The sequence below is a fragment of the Ciconia boyciana genome, chromosome 4 (genome assembly GCF_034638445.1).
Source record: "Ciconia boyciana chromosome 4, ASM3463844v1, whole genome shotgun sequence".
Classification (NCBI taxonomy): Eukaryota; Metazoa; Chordata; class Aves; order Ciconiiformes; family Ciconiidae; genus Ciconia; species Ciconia boyciana.
Genome location: NC_132937.1, coordinates 46103369 through 46120721, shown reverse-complemented (window position 1 = coordinate 46120721; position 17353 = coordinate 46103369). Strand labels below are relative to the sequence as shown.

Here is a 17353-nt window from a genome sequence, read left to right as displayed (position 1 = left end):
TTGTTCACTCTTTAGTCGCCTGTTGTCCTGTTTTCTCGCCTGCAAGAGGGGACGGCAGCACCCCCCGGGCTCGCTCCAGCCGGGGGGCCGACGCTCTGCTACGAGTGGCTGCTGCCCCTGCCTTCGGCTGGGAGGTGCGCCCGAGGGGAGAGCCGCCGGCCGCGTTCCATGCCGCCCGGAGGTGCGCGGCTCCCGAGGCACGGCGGCTGTGCCCTTCTGCCGGCCGGGCGAGAGGCAGCCGGCGGGGGTCGGTGGGGACGGCTCCGGCGCTGACAGAGCGTGATCCCCCCGAGCAAGTGTGTCGCGCTGGCTCGCCCTCTCCCCCTGCCTCCAGTTACATCCCTGGCAGGAGACCGCGATTCTCGGCTTCGCTTTCCAGGGCTATTTTTGGCCAGGGCCGCCGCATGCTGATGGCAGCGGACCGGCAAGCCCCGGGCGTCCTTGCGGGCGGCAGGCGCCGGCGGGGGCCCCGCCGGGCGGGGGAAGGGGCGGCGCGCACCCCGCGCCCGCCCCGGCTCCCCCGCGGCGCCGGGCTCCCGCCGGCGGGCCGCCGAGGGCTGAGCGAGCCCGCCTCCGGCCCCGCGGGGGCCGGCCGTGAGGGAGGCCGACCCCGCGCCAGCCCGCCGCAGGGAAACGCCTCTCTGCTCCCCGCCGCCGGCGAGGCAGCCTGCGTGAGGGGCTGCCGCGCCCCAGCGGAGCCACAGCCGGGCGGGCGGCAGCGGGCCACCGCGGGGCGCCGCCATGGAGAGGACCCCCATCCCGGTGCTGACGGTGCAGACGGCGCCCTACGAGGACCAGCGGCCCACGGGCGGCGGGGGGCTGCGGCGGCCCACGGGGCTCTTCGAGAGCCAGCGCAACTACCTGCCCAACTTCGTGCAGAGCCTCCTCTCCTCCGTCGACCTCCGCGACCGCCAGGGCTGCACCATGGTGGTGGGCAGCGACGGCAGGTACTTCAGCAAGACGGCCATCGAGATCGTCGTCCAGATGGCCGCGGCCAACGGGGTAAGCGGGCCCCCTCACCCTCCCCGCCGCCCTCACGCCGCCCCCTCGGGGCGGCCTTCCCGCTAGCCGCGCCGGCCGGGCCCCCTCAGCCGCCCCCGGCCCGCCTCAGGCGGGCGTCCCCGTCGCCTCCTGGCAGCCGGCTCCGCGCCCTGCCCGCGCCGCCTCCTCCCTGCGGTGAGGAAAAGCCGAGCAGTCCCGTAGGAACGGGGGAGAACCTGGTAGTGTCACAGCCCGGGTAGCGCTGGGTGCACGAACGACGGTAAGACGAGCTGTGTCCGGCTGTGTTCCGGGGGTCTGCGCGGCTGGTGCCCGCGTCAGCCCGGAGCCGGCTCCCACGTCCTTTGGGCTGTGCCGCCAGGCGTCGGCGAGGCTGGTTTTACCTGCCTGTAACGGAGGTGATCGTGGTGGCCTCAGGAGACTGCTGGCCATGCCATACTGTTTCATACCTTATTTTAGACTGAGGCAGGAACGGGAGCTGAAAAGCACGGTGGACTCTGCAGGAGAAAATGTAACAGAATTAAAAATAAGCGTGTGGGAAACGAAGGTGTCAGACATGTATCTACTGCTCAGGATCTTTTAGAAATACTCAAGGCAAATGGTATTATTGAAGCAAGAGGAATTCAGCATTTTGGCTGCATCTTAGGAAAATGATTGTTCTTCTCTATTGTTCACTTGCGAACAAATTACTAAAGGCAAGAAGACAACGGTGGCAAATACCTCTGTGACCAGATGGGTTACCACTTTTCTTGTGTGGTTTTGAAAATAGAAAAGAACTTGGGAAGAAGACCGATGTCTTCTCGTAGATACATGCACATTCCTGTGTCAGTGTGTATCTACAGAAAGGTGGAAGTATCAGCTAAGGTAGGCTTGAAGTTTCTACTTCAAAGCAGAGTTGAAGCTGCCGTCTCACGTTATGATGGCTAAATTGATCCTCCAGATCAATGGTAATCAATGGCAAAAGAAGTGATACAATTTTATAGGGGTTTTTTTGTAGTGAATTTACTTTTTCTTAACTTTTTTCAAAAGCTCAATTCTTTAAATGCAGACCTGTTTTATAACCAGGAGATCTTTCAGCTTTGAAATGAATCTCCATATTTATCTGAATTATCCCTGCTGACTTATTGTCACATATGGATTAGCCAGCCTGGTATAAATAATGACTATTTAAAATTTATTTCTAAAGCTCATTCTCAGCACGCTGACACTATCAAGCAGACGCTGAGTGATACCTGAGATTTCAGAGAGACTGGCTGTGTTATGTACTGGCTAGCTTTTGCAAACTCACTGTTCACGTGGGGGCTTGGTAGAGGCCAGGGCTTATGTGGCCCAGGGTTTGAGGAGGGCTGTTGGGGGGGACACTGGCAAAGGTGGGGACACTGGCGAGGGTAGCGCGGTGGTGTTTCATCTGCAGCGACGGGGGACGAGCATGCAGGGAGCAAGCACAGAACAGCGGCCGCCGGCTGGTGTGTGGAGCGTTGCAAGGAATGTAGGACGGGGCCTAGAGGAGTGCTGCTCCCTAGCCCCTTCCCCCATGTAGGTCAGTGGAGAAAGCCTGGCCACTGGCGTTGTACCTGTTGATCAGGCGGGATAAAGCGCAGCAACAGCTAAAGCAAGAGCCCTGCAGCAAGAGCTGCCCTGCCGAGGCTGATGTTCTTGCCTGCTCTTGCACACTGGTAGGAGCTACAGAGTGGGTTACAGCCACAAGGTGACCACAAGGACTGAGGTGCTGAGGAAGACAAGAAGTTTAGGGTTTAGAAGATGAGGGGCTTGTCAGCCAAGTTATGCTGTATTCAGGATTCCTTCCTGACTAATTTTTCCTGTCAGCTTGCCTCCTTCCTGCTGCTTCTGTCACGTTCCCCATTTTGCTGTGTTTCCTCTGAAGATCAGGTCTTTTTCACCTCAGGAGGTTTCCAGTTTGACATGTTTCTGGCACCTTGCTGTAGTAGTGCTTCCCCTTTCTTAAGCTGCTGCAAGTTTCTTAGAAACACTGTTTCTCCCTAGTGTTTTCTGAAGGCAAAAAACAAGTTTTTCTCTTCACAGTTCCCACAAATATCTGAATTCAAGCATGATACTCTTACTAATGACACAGTCCTCACAAATTCAGCAGGCCAGCTGGTGGGGTGCTACTGATACTGAAAAGGCTTCCCATTTCCCTGTGCTAATGCTCCATCCCCTCTCACGCTGCTCATCCTCACCCCCGTTTCTCTCAGGCACACTGTAAACGCATAAGCCTCACATTTACTTAGTGAATACTGTTTGTATGTTTTATTCTTTGGCTGTTAAAATACATCTGCTGGGAAAATACCTATACCTCCCTGAAGGCATTGTTTAGTGCTGAGCGATGTAAGCAGGGAGAGAGGAAGGGAATACTGCTAAGGGCAAACATCTCTCCCTTTGGATGAGGTTAATGTCATTAGAAGGCATGTAGCCGATATCACAAGGAAAGAAGTGAGCTGGTGTAGGCAGGATCAAGTGAAATGTGTGGAAGCCTTGAAGTTGCATTTAAAACCTTTAGCAACCCCAGAGTGCCACGAGAGGGATAGCCAGGTAGTGCTGATAAACTGAACTTGAATCTCCTTCCAGGAAGACACATGCCGAGTGTTATGGTTAATTGTGCCTGCTGAGTACAAAAATAAAAGGGATTTTCTATTATCAACTGTAAATGTATTGCCCTTTAGAGTTGCTAGGTTCCCCTTGTTCTCATTCAGTGACTCACCCCGCATTCCCCCTGCGTTAACAGCCTAGCACAGTTGGCATAGGCCCCAGTACAAGGAATGAGATGAGGCCCCCTGCCCAGTCAGCTGCCAGTGCTTGCCCTGCCTTCTTCTTGTCTTCAGTCCCTCTGGCTCATGCCCTCCAGCTTGGGGTTGCAGGTACACACTCCACAGCTATAGCCTGCGTAGGCTTCCACTGGTGGCAACAGCTACAGGCTGGTCCATGCTGTGCAACTGTAGTCAGCACATGCTCCACCAAATCTTTCTGTTCAAAGCTGGAAGTGGCTAACCAGGGTCACCTGTCGATGGGTCACACAGCTGGGACTGTAGCAAACACATTTGGGTAAGGGACTGCATGTCATGGGAGGGTGGGGGAGTGTGAGGAAAGCCAGACAGAGGTCCTGTACCATTCTGGGTTGCAACAAGCAGTTTTGCAAAGTGGGGTGGTAGGAGAGTATCTGAGGCTCCATTTCCCTTTTCACCTGTGTCCTGTCAGTAGTAGTGTCCTTATACCTTAATGTCTGGAAGAACTGAGGTAAAAGGCTCCATCGTTTATAATACAGTTCCCCTACAAATTAAATGCAAGTATTCCATTAGACCCATCAACTGGATGTGGTGTCTAATTTTTGATGCAAAGTTTAGGATATGCTTACATGAGAAGCTGCTATGTGTGCGTCTCAGTGGCAGATCAGAAGCTGATGATCATACTCTGAATATGGAAAGTCATAGCAACATCCTAGAGAGATTACAGAGTATTGCTAGTAATGCTGTAGAAGTTTGAGATGGCAGAGAGTTTTCCAGTTGTCTTCTTTATAATACCATGTTGTTTTTATTTTCCGTGGTCTTCCATGCAAATCTTGCCCTCCCTCCCTGGACCTGTATGATTGATATATTTGGTTCTACATTGAGTGTGGTGCTCAGTCATCTTTAGGATACTATAGTAAAAGATAGGAAGGCACAGCCCTGTGCTTTCCAGGATGTAATCTGCTTGCGTCATGGTCTTTCAAGTTTAATTGACTGAGGCATGTGAGAGATTACTGGGAAAAATAATTAAAAAAAGCATTAAGTGACTCCACGATAATCAACTGAATTGTCTGAAAACGCACAGCTGGAAGTGGTAATATTGCATAAAAATGTTCTTGTAAAGTACTTGTTAGGGTGACTATTCTTTCAGCTGAAACAGTTTGCTGAGGATCATGGTCTCTGTTTCTGCTGTTGCTACTAAAAGCAGAGTGACAAAATAGAACGTGGCATAGGGACACACTATTAGAAGAGACATTACATGCCTGTGATCCCGTAGCCATGCAAGGTTTTGAATTCCAAAGATAATCTTTCCATGCTATGAAACTGTCCAAGATTTTCAGAAGGATATTACTGGAACTTTAATGGTGAGTCAGTACATGGACATTATTTGGTTACTGCATTAGCCCAGATTGTGAGAAGTCTGTACATCTGAGTGTTCATTACTTAAAACTAATTAAATGTCAGTTTAGTTTTTGGTTCAGACATAAATGAACAGTTTCTGGGCCAAGAGAGGATGAGGTTGTGCATTCTTGCCACTGAAATGAAGAGAGCAGAGGAAGATGGGTAGCGTGTGTACACTTCTAAGGTCTGCACCGTCCTCAGGGAATTTTGTAAAAGCACTGAAGACCTTCACATAAGGTGAAGCTCTTTGCAGGAGTCACTGCAAATAAAATATCTGTGTATCATTCATGTAATTTCACTTTCAACATCCTTAATTTAGAATACTAAATATTGCAGTATTTCTATAGTGTAGAAATTAGTATAATAAATAATATTTCTAAGTAGTATAGAAATAACAGCCTTGTGACAAATGCTGAAGGCAAATTACTCCTGTTCATATTAATATTTGGCATCCAGAAAAATGGGAAAACTGGTTTGTGCAACATCTATTGAACAGAAAAAAAAAGAAAATACGGTGAAGAGATAGTGCCAGGTAATTTGTGCATTCTGAACAATCTAAGTATTCTAGTTACTTTAAAAAAACAGTTTCTGTGTCCATGAAGGCAAAAATCTAAACCTCACCAGTTTAATTTAGAAGTACAGAGAACATGTGCTCATGATAAGCCTGTATGCAAGTATAAATGCGTTTGTACTTGAGTACCTCAAGATAGATTCAGTGTTGTTGTTTTCAAGCATTTTGCAAAATGTAATTCCTGTCATCTTCCTTTTGCTTACCGATACACAATACTGTTTTAAGAGCTGGCACCCATTTCTGACAGCTGTATTTGGACGATTGAGTCATTGCTCTAGCTTTCTACATGCTTCATAGTTTAAAAAAGGGAGAGACAATATTCAAAACAAACATTTTCAGTATTTATTTTCATCATGCTTTTCTTTTTATAATAAAGGTGCATGGGTAGACTGTTGTATAGACTGGAAGAGAGTTTGTTAAAGTCTATTTCCTAAAGTTCTGTGTTTTTTCTAATGCTTCAGTACAATTGGCAATAGTGATTAAATGACAGCATAAATACAACAGTCTTGCAAGACGTGGCATGTTGTCCAAAAGCTGCTTCATGGACTGCAAAGAAGCCATAAAAGGACACACTCAAATTCAGAACAATTGGGAAAAAAAATCTCTATTTCTCCTTCAAATTATTTACATGGCACTGGTTTAAATAAAACAGTAAATTATGTGGCTAATGGAAAGTTTTCTTTCTTTCTTGAGCTTGATTCTAAAAGTGTGTCAAAGCATGTGCTAGAGCTCCTAGTGATTTCAGAGCCTCTCATGATGGATGGAGTTTTACCCTACGCATTTTCTGAGGTAAAAGTGTGTCAGTCAGTTGTCAGCCCACAACAACCGGAAACATTTCTGCTATTAAAAAAAAAAAAGTCATCTTCCTTGTTCCACAAAGTAGGAATAGGATTTCTGTGGTAACAAGTAGGGTTGTATAGAAAGTATTTTTGAAGTAATTTATTATTCAAAACAGTTGAATAAATAAAATGTAAATGTAGCATTTGGAGATTTAAAAGAGTTTTAAAAGATGGGAAGAACATTACATAAATGGGAAGAAGTCTGATCAGTAAGAGAGATACCAATTTTGTTCTGTAATCAGTGAAATAACATTTAATCACCTGCTTCACTTGGCTTGGAGCTAGGAGTGGAGGAAATATACCTTTATTGTTGCTCCTAATGTCTGTAAATTATGATAAATTGAGAGATTTATAAGTACATGTGCTGTAAATTACTGCTTAGTTTTACCTTCAGGGAGAAGCAAGAGAGGGAAGGCAGGAGAGACATAAAGTCAGAAAGTGATAGAGTGTCTTGCAAGTAAATGCTGTCACAGTGCACAAGCATAACGTTTAATCTGTTCTTGAGGGAAAACTGTATTCACTGGTATGTTTTGTTCCACAAATAATCAAAAGTATTTATGTTATAGTTGGCATCAGGTTCTATAATAAGGAAGATGGTATTGCTCTTAATCATTCAGTTGTAGGTTAATTAAACTGTATTGTTAGGCTTAAATAGGAAGGCAAATTGTTCAATGCCACTGAAGTGAGCAGAAATGATGTTCAGCTGTGTGGTGTATGTGTTAACTGTATATACATTCCATCCTCACCAACTGACCATGTCAGTGGAAGCACTGCTTTAAAATGATCTGTTGAAACAGAAAATGTGGATTCTGCTGATTTGCATTTTTTCTCCTGGAAAGGATACTTGTTTTCCCTGGAAAATATTTTCATTATAGTATAAAAATGAGAAACCAGAATTTTTTGTTTCTGAACTTTTTCTTTTTTCATTTCCTTCAGAATTGTTCCAACCTGGGAGAAAAAAAGACAGTGAAACAAAACATTTTCCCAATAGTGGCAAGAGCAAGTCAAATGAACCCTGAAGATTTTCCATGAAGCGTACTTATAATTTTGATAGCTTTCCTGTTTTCTAGCAACAATCCATAAGCTTCAAAATTATCTGCAAAAACTATGAAAAGACAACCAGGTAGACAAGCAATTATCCTATCATCATATCTTGGGGCAGAAATCTGTTAATAGAATGCATTGTTCTGCACAGTTTTTTAAATTTGAAAGCAGATCTTGTAATTCTCGGTGAAAGCGAAAGCTTAAAGGCACAAGAGCAGGCTGTCCCCAGGTGCCGAAAGACGAGCCGGCGGGGAAGAAGACCGGCCTGGCTGACTAGAGAGCTTTGGCTGGAACTCAGGAAAAAGAGGAGAGTCTACGACGTATGGAAGAAGGGGCAGGCAAGTCAAGAGGACTACAAAGGTGTAGCGAGGTTGTGCAGGGAGAAGAGTAGAAGGGCCAAAGCTGAGCTAGAGCTCAATCTGGCTACTGCTGTAAAAGACAACAAAAAATACTTCTTCAAATACATTAGCAGCAAAAGGAGAGCTAAGGAGAATCTCCAGCCTTTAGTAGATGTGGGACGGAACACAGTGACCAAGGATGAGGAAAAGGCTGAGGTACTTAACGCCTTCTTTGCCTCAGTCTTTAATAGCAGGGCCAATTGTTCTCTGGGTACCCACCCCCCCGAGTTGGAAGATAGGGATGGGGACCAGAATGGAGCCCCCATAATCCAGGGGGAAATGGTTAGTGACCTGCTACACCACTTAGACATTCACAAGTCTGTGGGGCCTGATGAGATCCACCCAAGAGTACTGAAGGAACTGGCAGAAGTGCTCACCAAGCCCCTTTCCATCGTTTACCAGCAGTCCTGGCTAACTGGGGAGGTCCCATGTGACTGGAGGTTAGCAAATGTGACGCCCATCTACAAGAAGGGCCGGAAGGAGGACCTGGGGAACTACAGGCCTGTCAGCCTGACCTCGGTGCCGGGAAAGCTGATGGAGCAGATCATCTTGAGTGCCATCACACGGCATGTAGAGGGTAACCAAGGGATCAAGCCCAGCCAGAATGGGTTTAGGAAAGGCAGGTCCTGCTTCACCAACCTGATCTCCTTCTATGAGAAGGCGGCCCGCCTAATGGATGAGGGGAAGGCTGTGGATGTTGTCTATCTAGACTTCAGTAAAGCCTTTGACACGGTTTCCCACAGCATTCTCCTGGAGAAACTGGCTGCTCATGGCTTGGATGGGTGTACTCTTCGCTGGGTAAAGAACTGGCTGGATGGCCGGGCCCAAAGAGTGGTGGTGAATGGATTTTACTCCAGTTGGTGGCCGGTCACAAGCGGTGTCCCCCAGGGCTCAGTTTTGGGGCCAGTTCTGTTTAATATCTTTATCAATGATCTGGATGAGGGGATCAAGTGCACCCTCAGTAAGTTTGCAGACAACACCAAGTTGTGCAGGAGTGTTGATCTGCTTGAGAGGAGGAAGGCTCTAGAGAGGGATCTGGACAGGCTGGATCAATGGGCTGGGGCCAGTTGTATGAGGTTCAACAGGTCTAAGTGCAAGGTCCTGCACTTGGGCCACAGCAACCCCATGCAACGCTACAGGCTTGGGGAAGAGTGGCTGGAAAGCTGCCTGGTGGAAAAGGACCTGTGGGTGTTGGTTGACAGCCGGCTGAATATGAGCCAGCAGTGTGCCCAGGTGGCCAAGAAGGCCAATGGCATCCTGGCTTGTATCAAAAATAGTGTGGCCAGCAGGACTAGGGAAGTGATCCTCCCCCTGTACTTGGCACTGGTGAGGCAGCAGCTCAAATACTGTGTTCAGTTTTGGGCCCCTCACTACAAGAAGGACATTGAGGTGCTGGAGCGTATCCAAAGAAGGGCAACGAAGCTGGTGAAGGGTCTGGAGCACAAGTCTGATGAGGAGTGGCTGAGGGAACTGGGGTCGTTTAGCCTGGAGAAAAGGAGGCTGAGGGGAGACCTTATCGCTCTCTACAACTACCTGAAGGGAGATTGTAGAGAGGTGGGGGTTGGTCTTTTCTCGTAGGTGACAAGTGATAGGACGAGAGGAAATGGCCTCAAGTTGCACCAGGGGAGGTTTAGACTGGATATTAGGAAATTTTACTTCACTGAAAAGGTGGTGAAGCATTGGAACAGGCTGCCCAGGGAAGTGGTTGAGTCGCCATCCCTGGATGTATTTAAAAGACATTTGGATGAGGTGCTTAGGGACATGGTGTAGTGGTGGTCTTGGTAGTGTTAGGTTTACAGTTGGACTTGATGATCTTAAAGATCTTTTCCAACCTATACAATTCTGTGATTCTGTGATTCTCTGAAATGGCTAACCACAGTTTGTGCTTTGTGAGGGTTAGCAAAAAAGTAACTCGTGCTTACTTTAGAAATTGGTCATTTCAATGTAGAAATCTTTATTTTTAAATTAAAATAATTCACAAGAACAGGCTAAATAAATCATCTATTAATCCTTTGCTTTTCTGAAATTATTTGGAACCCCACTTCTAAATAACCATTAAGAGCCTCACACAAATGCTGGACCCAGAAGAAGGTCATCTGTGTATGAAGGAACAGCTCTTTATAGAAAGGAGGCAGGTACTGACACCTCCCGTGCTGTTGGTTTGCCACACGGACAGCAGAGCTATCAAATCTCCCTCAAACTAGAGAAGGAAATCTGAGGTTGAAGTCCCAGTCTGCTTTTAGATGCGGAGTGGGAAGGATTCAGTATTCTGCCTCTTCCTTCCCCCCTCAAAGTACTACTCAATAGTGGTGGAGGGTTTTTTTGATTGTTTGGTTGTGGCTTTTTTTTTTAAGTGAGGATATTAAAAAACCCCAAACTTTGGCAATATCCTTTTAAGCTCCATATGCAGCTGCCTCAGTTCTCATCTGTGATACTAGCCTCCCCTTCTCCCTTCCTTTTTTTGTACCTGCCTGTTTCCCAGGAACTAGAATTCTTTCATATTTCTTTGTAAATACATTTCTGGTTGTCTCCTACATTGTTTATGTTGAGCTGAAACTGTAGTATCTGTGTAGGGGATGAAGGCAAGGTTTTGAAATTGGAACCTTGCAGTGGAACTGCACATAATACCAAACATGTTGCGTCAGTGTTTAATAACACCACCTGAGTGCTTTTTTTACTTTAAGAATGGTGGGAACTTCCCCTGCTCAGCTGCGCCCTGGGAAACACACCCTCTTCATCTGGATAGCCAAGGAGTCACTGATGGCTGGAGGAGGAGCAATACTTTCTATAGGGCAGGACATCCAAGGGTGTCTTAGTAATTGAGATGTGACTCACAGAGACTACAGGTCCTAGTGATATTTGTGATTGCACTGAAAGGCTGCTCCATGAAAGGCAATTTGCTTGCTGTTCTCTTTTATGCTAGTTAAAGTCCCAGCCCTGCAAACTGCATCCACACAGTCAGCCCTAAACTATATTGATATTTGAGGGGATTTGCTGGTTCGTGGAAACGGAAATCCTGGAAAGGATTGATAGCAGGATCATAGCCCAGTGCTATGCTTGGGAGCTTTGCGAATCACTACCATGGCTGTGCTCTTGCTTCACTGTCAGTACACAGGCCACTGAGCGTAAATGTGCCAGGATGCAATATTTTTTGTCAGCGCTCCAGATTAGCATGTAACCAACTAATGTATGTATGTTTCTCTGCAAAAGAATAGGTTCCATACTAGGACTTTATAATTTCTATCCTATGCATGTATACCTATATGTGTGTGTGTGTTTATTTATTAATTTTCAAAAGTTTAGTACCATTCAGAGTACTTTGACTTCCTTTTCCACCTAGATCGGCAGATTGGTTATTGGACAGAATGGTATTTTATCCACACCTGCTGTTTCATGTATCATCCGAAAGATCAAAGCAGCTGGTGGAATTATTCTAACAGCTAGCCATGGTCCTGGGGGACCTGGAGGAGAGTTTGGAGTCAAGTTTGAGGTTGCCAATGGAGGTAGGTTTTTTTTAATAACGTATTACAACGTTGCATCTTGGTATGATGAAAATATGCTGACAAGGATAACTAGCTGACTTTAACGATATGTTTTTCATTAATTCTGTTAAAATTATGAAGAACATATGCATATCTTTTTTTCCAGTAATAGGAGTGTATTTGTTTACATGGATCTGTACAATAAGCATTAAATGTTCACTGAAGTCCTTGTGGTAGCTGTAAGATTTCTATAAAAAAGAGGTTTGCTGTCCCATTTTTACAGCATTTTATGTAGAACATTGTAACAGTTCTGATCCTTTTATAAAGATGCCTATGAGGGAGCTCTGTTTTGCCCATATTTCTATGTTGCTTGTCTTGGCATTTACTTTAAAGCATGTAATTTCAGAAGTGCTGTAAGCAGTATAATTCATTGTCTTGTATGGGAGAAAGCACTTCTCATGTTTACGCAGGAAATAACTGCTCTTATCCATGGAGAGGGTTGTACCATTTTAACTATAGCAATTCCACTGTTGAATAATGGGATTCATGTATATAGCTTATGTCTTGTTTTCCAAAATCAGCAAGCTGACACATGTAGGTATGTTATACATTATGTATGTTTTATGTTATAGATCTGTGTATACCCGTAAAACATCATGGTGACAACTGCTGACACCTTGTATACCTCACACATGTAGAGTGCTTTTCATCTGAAAAAACTGAAAGTGCTTTTAAAATAATGTTTCCTTCCCCATTTTGAAGATGGGAGAACTTGAGAAGGGGTTGCTTCTTCCTTGTCCCTTGTTTAATTGAAAAATGCGCATGGTTAAACCAGTGTGATTTTATAAACAGAATAGGCTTGAATCCCAGAGAGATTAAAGGGACTGCGTAAGGTCAGACAGTGAGAAAGCCAGGGTCACAGCACAAACATACCAGAGCCAAACCATTATATGCATTAGCACTCTGTAAACTTTAAAATACCATGTACACCTAAAATCTGTTTGATAAATGGATAACAGTTGGTGGGGCATTCTTTTTAGTGTACTTTGCCTTTTTAAAGAAAATTCAAACAGGCTGTTAAGCTTTAAATATGAAACATTCCTCCAGCACAGGTCACAAGGTTCAATTATTTATGATAATCAGCAGAGACATAATGGAAAGTAGTTGGTTTAAGTTGCAGCTGAGAAAATGTGGGTTAAGTATTAGGCAAGGCTTTTGAACTATAAGAATGGTTAGGCACCACAACAAGCTCCTAGGGAAGGCTATTGTTGCTCTGCATTCTCACTCAGCCGATTTTGCAGATCCATGTCAGGCAGAAGTGGTTTGTTTCTGTAGCTGTAGGAGAGAACGCAGAGTGACACTGTGGGATCTCCTCAGCTGGAAATATCAGTAGACAATACATCCATCTGTCAAGGATGATCTGGAGCTAATGAAACCTATCCTCACTCCTTGGACAGGTTTGGATTAGATGAGTAAGAAGTCATTTTCTAAGCCAAATGAAGAGTTAAGTGACTGTTACTTACTGTATTGCCTTGGACCATCTGGTACACTGCATCTGAGATGGAACACACTAATTTACGTGGCAAAGCTGCACTGAATATAGCAGCATTGCTAGAGGAGTGGGAAGTTAGCACTGAAAAGACAGAGGCTTTGGATTAGGAGAGAGAGTGCATGAAAGAGAATAAAGGAAGTCATTTTTCAGAGTGGAAGTGTGGCTTTATTGTAAGCAATGAAGAGTCAGATGAGCCAGAAAGGACTTTTGTTGTAACTCAGACTCAACTCTTGCACTATATACAGCATGGCTAATCTGGTAATTTTTGCATCAAGCCTGCAAATTCTATTTGATTGACAATAAATCTTTAAAAATAGAGCCAATCTTCAGGATTTGGCAATAAAAGTAATGCACAAGTAAGATGTGATTTCTGTTTCTGAATGACATAGCTGTTCCAGGTCATAATTGCTTGTTAAGCAATTAAGGTATTTAGAATTCTAACAAAGATACATTTCATTAAGCCATTGGAGGAAAACTGCAAGAGAACCCCACTGTCAAACTGGTAAGACTTTTTAAAATGATGATTCTGTCTAATGAAATAATGTGAAACACAAAGTTATCTCACCTTCACAAGTGTGCATTTGCAGAAAGCCCTATGAAACACCAGAAACTGCTGCTGAAGGACAGGCAGTCCTTTAATATATATGTTGAGATTCCGTGTAGAGTAAAAAATGACTGTCTTTGAGTAATAAACCTGAAGAAAGATGGGTGTGGGTTTTTTGGTTCCCTCATCCCCTCTGCCCTGGATAATGATTGATTTAAATACTCTTATGTGAATAAAAATGTTGTGAGTAATGCACTGTATTTCCATGTTATATTTTTTCAAAAAATGTTTTAAACCTGTTTTACACTGAAAGAAAAGACCTTATTTACTATAGTTCTTGGTTTGGGTTTATTCCTTAATAACTCCAATATATTAAGAAAAATGTTTGCTATAGCACTCACTTTTTAAGTAGGGAACCTTCATTTAAAAAAAATGACCCACCACATTCTTTTTTCTTATAGGACCTGCTCCAGATATAGTTTCAGATAAAATCTATCAAATCAGCAAAACCTTGGAGGAATATGCCATTTGTCCTGATCTCAGAGTTGATTTGTCACGCCTAGGAAGACAAGAATTTGATCTGGAGAACAAATTCAAACCTTTCCGAGGTATCAGTGTGTGCTTTTATGCATGCTACATCCATTGATTCTAAATATTAGAATTGCTGCAGAATGATAATGGGTAATTATTTAAACAGAACTTTAATTCTTCAAAATGCCTTACTACAAGTTCTCAAAATATTAGGCAGTACAGGTAAGTGTTGTGTTTGTTTTGCACATAAGGAAGCTGAGTTACGAACTTCAAGTGCATCAGGCCTCATCATTTAGCCAAATACCTTTGCCAAATATATGTGCTTAGGCTTGCTAGTAGTTAAACACCAAACACAAACATTTTTGGACTAGGAATGGTTTGCTCATGAAAATCTAATTGACAAAAGAGTTCGTGGGAGTCTCAGTTTATTCATTCTTTGCTCACACTTTCTGAAAAGTTGTGGGATGTGTAAGGCACTATACATCCAGTGACTCCAAATGTAAAGGGAGTACTTAAGCACATGTTTAATTTTAAGCATGTGAATACTTTTATGCCTACACTTGATTTAAAATGAGCTAATACAGCCATTTTGTCCTGAAGGAGTCAAAAGCAAAGCAACAGGTCCAGACAATCTTTCAAGTACTATTAAACTCTGTGTGGCCTTAAGAACTCTTCCTCATTCCTCATGTCCTAGAATTAAAGCCAGTTTATTTTCCAGCAAAACATTCTGTTTTGAGACAAAGTACATTTTGATAAATAAAGTTTTTTATTTAAATAAATTAAATTATGTTTTTTTTTTTAATTGCAAAGAACATGTTTGGCTTTTCAGGCAAACAAAAAGCAAAGAAAATTCAGCTCAAGCACAACTCTGGAATCATATGATTGCTACAGTTTTAAATTTTGCTTTTTCAACTTTTTAATCTCCCGAAATTGTATTTTTCTAAATGCAAATGAGACACCCTGGCCCCCCTCGCTAGTATGAAAATAGACTAAAAATAATTGCCATTTGTCTGAATGTGTTTCTAAGGAAAAATCATTTCCCAGTCATCTCTTCCCAGAATACATCATCCTGAAACAGTAATGCTGCCAGGAATCCATACTGAAGCAATGTAATTGGCTTACAAGTCCATGAATAAATATAGTTTCCACAGGTCTGAATGCAGAATGAAAGTGCATAAAGAATGAAAATAATTTTAAAAGTATTTTAAGATACTACCTGATGTATTTAAAACTTCTGCTTTTTCAGTTGTATGAACGAACTCCTGTGAATCAAGGCTACAGAGGTGTTGAAGCAACTGAGAGTAAACCAGTTGAGTTTGGCAGGAGCTAAAATAATTTTTAGACTTTAATCCTACATGCACTTTATCTTAACATGTGTGAACAGCTCCACTGAAGTTGGGGCATTTGTTCATATGTGTAAAGCTTAGAGCCTACTTAAATATCGTTAGGAGCAGGGCATAGAAGATATGCAGTAATGGAATTTTAGTGAATCTTTGAGACTTTCAACATGTACCGTAGAATTAACTCATTTTGAAATACGTTTTACAGGTTGTTTTTCAGCCTCGAGAACCTTTTTTATTGTTTCTCCATTCAAGTGTATTGTTACAATCTATTCTAAGTGTTTTTCTCAGGCTCAAAAAATGTCTGTGTCACTTTCGTGTTATCCTAAAGAAGAGCATTAGGGTGAGGTCAGTATTTCTGAGGAAAACTGGCTGATATTCTAAGTAATAATTTAACTTGTAACTAAAATATTTCAAGATACTCATTAACCAGATAAAAGACATATGTATAATATATGCTTTTTAATTTAATCAGGAAAAGTAATAGGTTCCAAGATGACTGAGAATCATGGCTTTCGACAGTTGTTTGATAACTGCTTTCATTATGACAGACTCACTTTCATTATTTCATTTTAGTTTAATGTTTTACATCCAAAAGAACTAGAAAAATTGGAGCTATCTGCTTTTATGAATTTAGAATTCAAATTAGCAAGACCTTAGCAAAACTAGATGTTGTATCTGAGCGTAACTTCCCTAAATCAGTGAGATATAAAATGCAAAAGTGGAGTGGTAGATTGACAACAAACTGGAGACAGATATTCCAGGTGCCAAAACCGAGAATAATAGCCTGTATGTCTCTACTGATGGAATGATACAGATAGATACTGCTGTCAGACAGAAGAATCGCACATTTGGCTTCAACTCAGCATGGACATCTTCCATCCTCTGAGAATAAACCTGTTTAGCTTGAAAAGTTGTTCAGTGATTTAGTGAATGATAAAGAGTTTACTTTTGATAGAGTGTACTCTCATGAATGTTTTCAGTGAAATAGGAACTGTCAACTTACATTATCTCTGCAGTGCTTTAGCAGGCAAAACTGTTGATCTTTGCAAGGCTTAAAGCTTGATGGGAGCCACACTGTAATCAGTGGAAGTCTTTGACTTTGTCTCTATGGGCTTCAGAGCAATGTAGAGGTTGCACGCTCTGATTTTAGTTGAGGTGCACGGCTGGTGGAAGTGTGCTGAAAGAGATACTTTCCCATGTGTGAACTGTAGTGATTTTTTTCTACCTAATTTTTCTAGTGGAAATTGTTGATTCTGTGGATATCTACCTCAATCTCCTTCGAAGTATCTTTGACTTCAATGCAATCAGAAATTTGCTGACCGGACCCAACCAGATTAAAATAAGGATTGATGCCATGAATGGAGGTATGAACTTAAGTTGCTATCAGGACAAAACTGTAGGTACACTGCAATAGCTTCCCAGTAAAGATGGTACACTGCAATAGTTTCCCAATAAAGGTACAGTGTATAAATGTCAGAGTTTTTAGTAAGGTTAAGGGTAATAAGAAAGGATTTGAACATTATACTAGTAACAAAGGCAATCTTAACGAGTTAGGTCCCTTATTAGGCAAACAGGTTTGTCTTTCTTGATAAAGAAGTGAAGGCATATATGTCCAATAAACGTTCTCTTTCTGCATTTGGAAGCAAGCAGGATGAGGTAATCTTGCCATGAGAGGGTGATGAAGTATATGTTGCAGTGTGCAGTAACCAAGGAGGTTACAAGGCAGCCTCTACTAAGAGTAAATTCTAAATGGTATAAAATTAGTTAAGTCTGAATAAATTGCACCCAAGAGTCTTTAAAGAGTTGGCTGAGACCTGTCTCACTAATGTTAACTGTTAAAAAATTTCAGTGTACTGGTGGCAAGATGAAAGAAAGTGTCACAGAAGACAGCAAGGGGGCCAATTTTGT

At 43.2% G+C, this 17353-nt stretch overlaps 1 protein-coding gene across 2 annotated transcripts in view; it reads left to right on the top strand.

Annotated features, from left to right (window-relative positions):
• The first annotated feature begins 573 nt into the window (after positions 1-573).
• The window catches only part of PGM5 (phosphoglucomutase 5), a 79038-nt gene continuing 62258 nt past the window's right edge, over positions 574-17353 (top strand). The window contains exons 1-4 of one of the 2 annotated variants that reach the window (XM_072860138.1): positions 574-1002; positions 11334-11496; positions 14033-14179; positions 16684-16809. In XM_072860138.1, coding sequence (XP_072716239.1) covers positions 742-1002; positions 11334-11496; positions 14033-14179; positions 16684-16809 — 697 coding nt within the window. In that variant the 5' untranslated portion in view covers positions 574-741. The remainder of the gene's footprint in view (positions 1003-11333; positions 11497-14032; positions 14180-16683; positions 16810-17353) is intronic. The other variant, XM_072860139.1, reaches the window with a different exon arrangement.